The sequence below is a fragment of the Tarenaya hassleriana genome, unplaced genomic scaffold (genome assembly GCF_000463585.1).
Source record: "Tarenaya hassleriana unplaced genomic scaffold, ASM46358v1 Cleome2, whole genome shotgun sequence".
In the NCBI taxonomy this organism is placed as follows: Eukaryota; Viridiplantae; Streptophyta; class Magnoliopsida; order Brassicales; family Cleomaceae; genus Tarenaya; species Tarenaya hassleriana.
In genome coordinates this window covers 2884840-2894455 of record NW_010965372.1, presented here as the reverse complement: position 1 = coordinate 2894455, position 9616 = coordinate 2884840, and the positions used below count along the sequence as shown (strand labels likewise).

Sequence of the window (9616 nt, the reverse complement as noted above, 5' to 3'; positions counted from 1 at the left end):
GAAAAGAGAGGAAAAAAAGAAAAAGAAAAAAAAACTGGTGAACTTTATTTTCCCGGGAACCAAACAGGCTCCTTCTCCTTCCTTTCCTCTCTCTGATTCGACCAAAGATGTGCTTTTCCTCGTTGGCCTGTTTTGATCTTCTGTACTCTGTGATGAAAATGAAAAGAAATGAGAGAGACAGAGAGATTAAATAACAGCCGTCCAGATTCTAAGGCTCCTTTCTATTCGGATTTGAATCCGACGGTTATCAGAATCCGGATTGCTTTCGGCTTTGTTATGTCTCTTTTTATTTTTACTAGTTATTAACCCGCGCGCATCGCGCGGACTAAAAATACATATATTTTTTTCAAAATTAAATATTATATATTGTTTTGATTCTATATTTTATATTTTTAAATAAAATATACACTTCATTTTAAATACGAAGATAACTAAATGTTGTATTTTTTTCAAAGAGATAAATATGTTATGTGTTTAATTTTTATAAATTATAATATAGAATCAATGAATAAAATATAGAATATTAGAACAATATTCTCACAAATTTTATTACTTGACAAAATAGTTTTACTTTACGTGAATCCAAAGTATCTAAAAAAATATAATTATCGATAGCCTAATAAATATAATTTTAAACAATAATATAAATTTGGTTGATATTATAAATATAAAAATAATATATTTTGATTAATAAATATTTTTTAATAAAATATTAGCATAATATTAAACCTATGTAATGTCATCGGTAATCAAATTTGATGGATATTTATTTAATTTAATCAAATTAATGAATACAACACAAATACTATTAATATTTTATTTGTGAAGTCATTGTATTTTTTTAATACACTAAGATTTGGTTATTTTATACTTAACAAAAACATAACATTATGTCATATTTATATGTTATGTATATTTTATCAAAATAATAATGATTATAAAGTTCAGGTTTATTTTAGACTGAAAAATAAAGTTGAGGTTTTATTTGATAAAAAACAAAGTTTAGGTTTTATTTTGTGAAAATTGAAAAGTTCAGGTATTGTTTTGGGATATTCCCTAAATAAAAAAACCAAGATTATGCCATATTTATTTGATATGTATATTTTATAACAATAATATTGATTTAACAACCCGTATGAAATCAAACCACTTTTAATTTAAATAAATATAAATCGGAATCTCATTTATTCGAATATTTCATTTAGTTCGACATATATTTTATTAAATTTATTTCGTATTGTTATTATCATCTTAATTTGGTTTATTTGATCATCAATGTACCATTCTAAGATATTTGATTATACGATTAAGCAGTTGATGTGAGTTGAAGTTTCAAATAAAATGTCACATCTCAAACCGAGACACACTCTAATAGAACTCGTTCCGTATGACCTTTTATTCGAAGTATACACTTTAAGACCAAAATTGTTAAGTTTCTGCAAAATTATTAAAATAAAAATCCAATGACATCTAGAGAATCCTTACGTAATCAAACTAAAATTTTACATTACATCTCATCCAAATTTTAATAGTTTCTACAATTTCGTTGGACCCATTTGAAATTTATAAAAGTTAATGCAAATGTCAATAGAAAAACTACTTATCATATCTTGATAATTATCTTTATAATTGTTTCCATCTAATCAAATATATTAATTTGCTAGTCAACCAAAATAAAATAAAATGATATGGATAAATATACTTAGTTGTTATATAAATTATTTAAGTGGATAACAACCAATACTCAAATGTTTTCTTTGAAAATCACTCACTATAATATGATTTGTGATTAGACTCTTTATTTGTAATTCTAGTAACAAATAAATATTAAAAGTGATTAATCAATTATCTGTTCCGATCTCTCCATCCAAATTTTTATACTTTTTCAAATTTACGACCAAATATAAAATAATTAAATTCTATTTTTTTTCATGAACCTTTTGATTTTAACATTTTTTATGTTCACTTAATAAATAAAGTATTTAATGATAATTATTGTGTTTCGCAATATGAGAAACATAAATAAAATATTTTTTGGTTAAATTAGTCGGTTTATTTCAGATGATAGGAGCTGAATTTTAAATAAAACGTCAATTATCAAACTGAGTCAAACTGTAATAGGACTCGTCCGAGATAATATTTCACTCGAATTATATACTTCAATTTCTATTTCGATAAATCTCTGAAAAAACTTCAAAATAAAAACCTAATGACATTTCACATTATATATGATTTAAATCTTAATAATTTTTATGGTTTTCGTTATACTCATTTTAAATTTATAAGAGTTAACGGAAAAATTATTTATCATATCTTGACGATATTTGCCCAAAATTGAAATGATAATAGCCATAGTGAAATTTATATATTTATTTGATATTTTTAAATTGATATATTTTTTATTAATATTATAATATTTTGTATAATTTTACGTATTTTTGTAAAAAGTGAAAGATTTTTATTTTTTAATTAACAAATAAAAAACCTATATTAGAGAAAAATAATAATTGTTTTGAATAGAATTTTATTTAGATTATAAATATCTAAATAAATTTTTTGTAAAATAATTAATGGTATTATTAATTTTTTTATAAACAGTAAATAGTATTTTGTAATTATCAAGAACTGATAATTATATAATTTTAGAAAATAGAATAAATTTATAATGTTTGATAAATATAAATGGAATTTTTATAATAATTTCATATAGTAGTTCTTCACAATACCTACGGTTCTTTAAAACTTAGCTTTCATGTAAAATAGAAACAATAACCGCGTTGACAAATGAAAACCTATATTTTCCTAATCCAGGACCCAAATATTTATTATATCATGAAAATCAAAAGCAAAATTGGTATAATAAGAATAACAAAAACTAAATTTAACAAACTACATGTTGAATTAAATGAAAAGACCCAACTAATTAAGTAAAATTACTATCATTTTAATAATCTTGAAACCCACCAACTCGATCTCCATGAAAACCTCTCTTTCATCTTCTTCCTTTTTTTTCCTGTTGAAATTATCATCGGCAATGTCGTCCTCTTTCGTTTTCAAGTCATTCATCAGATCCACCAGACCCAATTTGTATCTGGTTCATCTCTTCCTCCGGAGCTTCGTTGTTTCTCCGCTCCCGTCGTTCAAATCGTCCTCCGTACTCGAACCCGGAAAAATCTGCGTAAGGGTCTCCCTGTATATCTGACTTCGTTATTGATTCCTTTTAATGTTGTTACCATTGTTTATCTGTAGCTACAAACTCATCTTCCAAAAACTCTCTATATCCATTTTCAGAGAAACGTTTGTGAACTAAAAACCAAAGTCATGAACTTTTCAATTTCAATCTTAGTTCAAAGTTCAGAGAGATCGAACATAACTCAGGTAAGACATTCCAGAATAGACAAAATCAAACATGAAAAATTCAAGGATAACATAAAATATTTGACAGAGAAGAATCAATTACAGAAAATTGAGGAATGGTTCTGATTACCTTTTGAAAAATCATGGGTTACAGGGAGAATTTCACTATTTTTGAAGCGGACCAAGCAATTGGACGCTGGAGAAACTCTTTTCGAGCGACCAAACCCACTTTCGCTTCCTATCTTCGTTCAATTTCGCAATCTCCATAGACAATTTTTTTTATATATATAAAAATTTAATTTAAATACATACAAAGAACCATAAAATCACATAGATAAATTAATTAACAAATTTAGATAAATGATAAGAGAATCAATATAAATATTTATCAAAATTTAAAAAGTAGTTGAACCGAACCAATTTCAATGTAGAAAAATTTGGTGAATACAATACAATGATTGAATGCATGTATCTTTATTTTTAATTAAAAATAGGTATATTAAAAACTCACTTTTACCCAAAAAACAAAAAATATTAAAAACCTATTGAAGAAAGCATCGTCTATTTTTTTAAAAATAATAATATATTTAATAAATGCAAAAATATAATTAGGAAAATTAAATATATATGGTTATTAGATATATGAACATCTGTATATAAATGTGTATATACAACAAAAATCTTTTATATTTTAATAGGAATTTTTAAATTAAATTAATGCATTAAATAGAGAGTCTATTTTGAAATAAAAAAAATTATTAAGTGTATGAAAAACAAACGTTTTCTCGACACAGGCAAATTATATGCATGCACGGCAAAATTTGAAACCAAATCCGCATAGAAACTTTTAAATACTAAAATACCGTTCAAGTATATTTTATATTTAAAAAGGGTACCCTTCAAATTATATATATAAACTTTTCCGTGTGGACCTACATCAATTTCTGTTTTATTTTTTTTTATCATATTTTTCTTTTTCTTTTTGCAAATGTTTCTGCTCTCCAAAGTTGAGAATAATAAACTCTTTTGGACCACTTTGTAAAACACATAATAATATTTCAAAAACCAAACACATGTTTATATATTAAATTTTAGTCACTAAAAAATAGATAAATAATTCTGTAAAGAAAAAAATATAACATACATATACGTACATTCCAAATGCGATTGACGCAATCAAAATGTAAGAAGTAGGATCAAAAGGATAAGAACAAAATATATTAAAACTAAAAACGGATTGCAAACCTGAATGAATTGGATTGGAGCATTAAACTCAAACGCCAAAATACTTGCATTGCGTACTGATGTTAACGAACATGAGAGTATGGACACTATTTATAGTTTACAATTAATTAATGGTTGTAGTTATTGTTCAATGAATTCAAAAACTAAATTAACTATTCATTAATAAAGTTATAATGGAGGAAGGCAACGTCAATTTTTGATAAATAGTTTTCTGAAAACTATAGTCATATTAATGCAATTATTTGAAAAACCTTTAAAATTCCAATTAAAGGCATAAAAACACGTGTCACCCTCCGGTGGAAAACTCTACTTTTATATATATAAGATTTTTATTTATGTTATAACTATTTCTAAACCAGGAATAATTTAAAACCATTCCCTGCATAAAATTAGGATAAAGTTACTAACTTGTTACAAAACAGTTGAAACAGGAAAACAATCATTAACTTCAATAACAAAAACCCACCCAATCACTCATGAAGGAAAAAAAAAAACAGATCTTTTCCATCTTCAGTCTGCAAATAACTGTCATGGCATGGCAGATTCCGACATGGAATCCAATCTGGAAACAAGGCGGAAACTAAAAGACCCAAAAGCTCAGAAGATGGCGACCAACATTTCCAGGTGGGTTTAGGATAAAGACCCAAACTTTGATTCCGCCATTATTACAACATGTGGAAGAGGGATACAGTTTTTGCGGCAAATGTAAAGGATAAAGGCGATGATGAAGAAACAAATAAAAAAAATCAAAAAGAAGAAAAAGAACTCAGGAAGATGAAAAGCGTATGAGATCTTAAAACGTCGTCGTCTGATCTGCAAAAAAAAAAACACAGGAAAAAAAAAAGTGTTGTCCCCCATGCTAGAAGAGACAGAAACAGAAAACAAGTTTAAACAAACCAGACAAAGATTTGCCCGCCAAGACAAAGTATCTCTAAGCTCACGAAACAGAGAGAAAGGAGCCATCTTTTTCAAATCTCCGACCAGATTCGCGTTCAGTAAGATGAACGGTCGAAACCCCCTTTTCTTCCCAGAAGAGGAAGCATCAGTTTCAGTTGTGCTGGATTCTCAGAACCATCCGACCATCCGTACTTCTCGAGCCATTCGCTCACGATGTTGCCCACGAAGAACGAAACACTCGAGGCCGAGATTGCTATGGTCGTGTAATACAACACGCTCTTGAGATAGGAACCTCTCGGTGTCTTGACGTGAGCTTTCGCTATGGCGAGTAAGATGACGCACACCAGAGATGCCGCAAGAACTGATACGGCTTTGTAGTCTCTGTTGTCTGATTTCCGGAACGAGAAACCGTACACAGCAGGAGGGATTAATCCGACGATAATGAAGGATAAGATTGCAACAGTAGCATGAAGCCTGAAGTTTTCTCTTCTTCCTAGTAGACGTTTGTACCGATCTTGTTCTTGTTCATCAATCTGGTTACCATCGGTTTCCGTCGTTCTGGTGTTATCTTCTCTAAGTTCTTGAAGCTGCAAATACGTATCTACATCAGTTCTCCCATTAAATAGCATGGCGATTACAATATGCAAATGGCCTATGAAGCTCAAACAGGCTGGCTCGGTTAGGACCATCTCGTTATTTTCTTGGCTTGGACCAGACCGGTCCGGCCCGGCCCGTTCTTAAACGGGCTAGAAAAAGCCAGCTCAGACAGTTCGCCAAGTTCGCGGACCAAGCTCGCCGGCTCGTGAGCTCAAACAAAATATAAAGCAAACACGATTTTCGTGCTAACATTTTGACAACAAAAAAGTCACATTTCAAGTCAATTCAACAAAATACGAACGAGTAATTTGCCTAATTTCAACACAAGCTATAAAACTAACAAAAAATCAAAACAAAACGGGATCATTTACGGTTCCATCAATTTTAGGGGTAAAATAGTAAATTTGAACAAAAAAGACTCGGGCTGGCTTGTGGCTCGTCCGGGCTAGCTCACAGGTCAGTTGACTCGTGGTGAGCTGGCTTGTTTGATCCGTTTTTAAATGGACTGAAAATATCTCGAACCAGCTCGCCTAAAAATGGCCTTGATCAGGGCCATTTGACATCTCTAATGAGGATTTAGGATAAGAGATTACTCACATTATGAACAATGAGGATTAGCCCACCAACCAAGTTTGCGAGCCCTAAAACCAAAATATTCACTGCAACCAAGAAGAAAGCATGTCAAGGTAGGTATTTACATAAAAAAAATCGTCTTTGTCGTTCACAAAAAAAATGGAACACAAGGACATAAGTGTACTTACAAGTTGAAGCACCAGATCCAGCTGCAGATGATATAACACCAAGGCTTGTAATGGATTCTATTAGACCTCCATATACAATACTTTTCAAGATTTCCAGTTTATGGCCATCCCCGACTTCCACGCGTGATGATGGCGTTAAGTTCTTGTCTCCGAGCAAAGCGTCCGTAAGGTTGTCATTACGATTCTCGGGGTGTTCAGTTTCGAGGTCTCCTCCATGATCAGAAACAATTTCTAAGTTGCCCCCTGCAAATGGGAACAAAACAGCTTAAGAAGAGTGATCATAACAACATAATGAAAAAGGAAGAAATCTCTGACATGGTTAAGGTTACCTGTGTCATTATCATTTGTAGCAGAAGAATCTGACTTTGCTGTCCAAGAATCGATCGGCTTTGAACCCTCGATCATAGGAAGCTTAGGATCTATGTTTATTTCAACGTGTCCAACGGTAACATTGCCAGATTCTTCCATTTTTTCATACGGTGGAATTGGCCAGAGACTTACTTTATCCGACGGCTTGTTCCCACTTGAGAGATTTTCATCCTTACCCGCTAAAGCAGCCAGAAACCCGAGCCCAGTGGCCTCTACTCCATCATCAACAGATTTGAGGGTAGTATCATTTGACTCTGTATCAACTTGTTTTTGATCTGGCAAATCATCGAGAAAGAATGATGAAGTTCTGGAAGTGAAGAACAAAATAAGAGAAGAAAGAGAAACCAGATGCTAAAAGGAATATGCTATTTCATGAAAGTAGGATTTCCACTAGACATGGGTCCAACCACTGAAGTGCTTGACTTAGTATGAAGACAACCATGAATCACATGGAAGGGACAGATTCTGATTGTGTCTCAGAATTAACAATTTTTTTTTTTCTGCAAAAACCTTCATGGATGAAAATTACAAGACACAAGCAAGAATGAGTTCCACTTTCTAGAAGGGCATGATGTTTTGCTTATCTGTGTTCTAGGGACATAACCCAAGATTCAGATGAGAATGTACCTCGAGTGAAAGCGGTGTCTACATGCTGAACAGGAACTCCGGTTTCCAACTGTTCATTCACATCAGAAGCTGTCCCGTTTTTTTCCGAAGAAGGTGGTAGGTTAACTCCAGAACCGCTGGCTGCTTCTCCACCTGCACCACAATATAATCAGTTCAATAATTACGCCGCCACCACGGCTGCATTCTAGAATTGTGTTACAGTAGTTTGTGAAATTGAATCGGATGTCTTCCCTTCGATTTTAAGTTTTTTTCTTACATGATCAACTATTGGAAAGGTTACAGTTGCTATTTCATTGAGATCTGTTTACACAATCAATGTACCTTGAGTCGAAGTGGTGGCACCACCATGAACATCTTCCCGAGCGTCAAGTGAAGCGTGGAGCTTATCCTGTGGGTCAACTTGAGGGGCAGTACCCCGTACGCCACCTGAAAATGGCGGTGCCATGATGAATACAGAAGGAGAGACAGAGCATTTGGATTCTTCTAAAACCAGAAGCAGCTATCGGGGTTTAGTACTGATGAATCGCCATTTAAGTATTTCAAAAAAGGGAACCTTTTTTGCCAATATGTGCTGATCGGTGAGATTGGAAGAGAGGGACAAAACAAGGTAATACCTTCCTCGAGAGCTGTCTCTTTCTTTTTATGGCCAAACAGCGAAAGGAACCAATTTGGCTTGTCTGCAGCCGCAGGCAGATGTTGAGAAAGTAACGGTGTCTCGTTCTCCTTAACCTCTTTGGTGGAAGGAAACCGCTTGAAACATTCTCCTGAAAGAATTTTCAAGGAAATGACAAGGCATATCCATGATGATGTGATACAGAAACATATGGCGTTGTTTTTTCTTTTACCATTTCCAAGTGTTTGATTAGATACCTGAAGGCAAAAATATGCTGAAGCATGACAAGCACCGTAATAGATAGGGTACATCGACGGGGTCTTGGGCAGGTGGCTCATTATCGCCTGAACGCATAGGATCCTCTGGAGTAATGTCCAGTCTCTCTCGCTTTGCATCTCCCAGAACGTGACGGATCTTCCTTTTCCTTCTCTTCAGGACAACCCTTTTTGTGATGCAAGAATTGCAGTTGGGACAGTACAGATCATGTGTTTCTTGATTCTCCAGCACCTTCTCCACGCCATAATCGTCTGCTTCAATGTCCACCTCATCTTCTATCACGTCCTCATCAAGTTGACCACCCACCTTGGGAACTTCAGACGAATCACTCGTCCCGATTTCCTCTATTTCACGGGATGGCTCATTGACTTCAGCAATCAAACCGTTTTCAGCATCTGGATTCAATTTTTCATCAGCCTGGAATTCGAGGGCATCAGTTTCTGCACCGCTAGCTCCATTTGACTCCAAACCTACCAAATAAATATCAAACGACCGATTAACTGGAAAGTCGGGAGAAAGCTTTCACATCCAAAAACACTATCAGCCACATTCATAGATGACAACATATGGATTAGACAGAAAATGCCAAGTCTTTAAACTAATTCCTGTTCCTGACCCCCCCCCCCCCCCCCTTTCACCAGACAAGCTAAGATAACAGAGAATCTGCAGAGAACATGGTTTCATAATCTGCTACTGAAAATGCAGATTGAGAAAACCCTGAACCCTAGACTAACCTTTGGATTCGAACCATAACACAGATTCCTCTCTGCAGGTCCAATCGCAGTGGTGACATTTCCAAATTCCTTCATTCACAAACAAGAAAGAAACACATGGGCACAACCGCTAAAAGACAAACTAATCGTCAAATCTACCC

General features: G+C 33.1%; 1 protein-coding gene across 1 annotated transcript in view; it reads right to left on the bottom strand.

Annotated features, from left to right (window-relative positions):
- Window positions 1-5178: 5178 nt before the first annotated feature.
- Window positions 5179-9616, bottom strand: part of LOC104811916 (membrane protein of ER body-like protein) — a 5340-nt gene continuing 902 nt past the window's right edge. Inside the window, exons 2-10 of the mRNA XM_010538782.2 lie at window positions 9477-9545; window positions 8724-9212; window positions 8468-8617; window positions 8175-8279; window positions 7854-7985; window positions 7187-7501; window positions 6858-7100; window positions 6694-6755; window positions 5179-6086 (exon numbers count right to left, since the gene is read on the bottom strand). Of these exons, the coding sequence (XP_010537084.1) occupies window positions 5595-6086; window positions 6694-6755; window positions 6858-7100; window positions 7187-7501; window positions 7854-7985; window positions 8175-8279; window positions 8468-8617; window positions 8724-9212; window positions 9477-9545 (2057 nt within the window). The 3' untranslated portion in view covers window positions 5179-5594. The remainder of the gene's footprint in view (window positions 6087-6693; window positions 6756-6857; window positions 7101-7186; window positions 7502-7853; window positions 7986-8174; window positions 8280-8467; window positions 8618-8723; window positions 9213-9476; window positions 9546-9616) is intronic.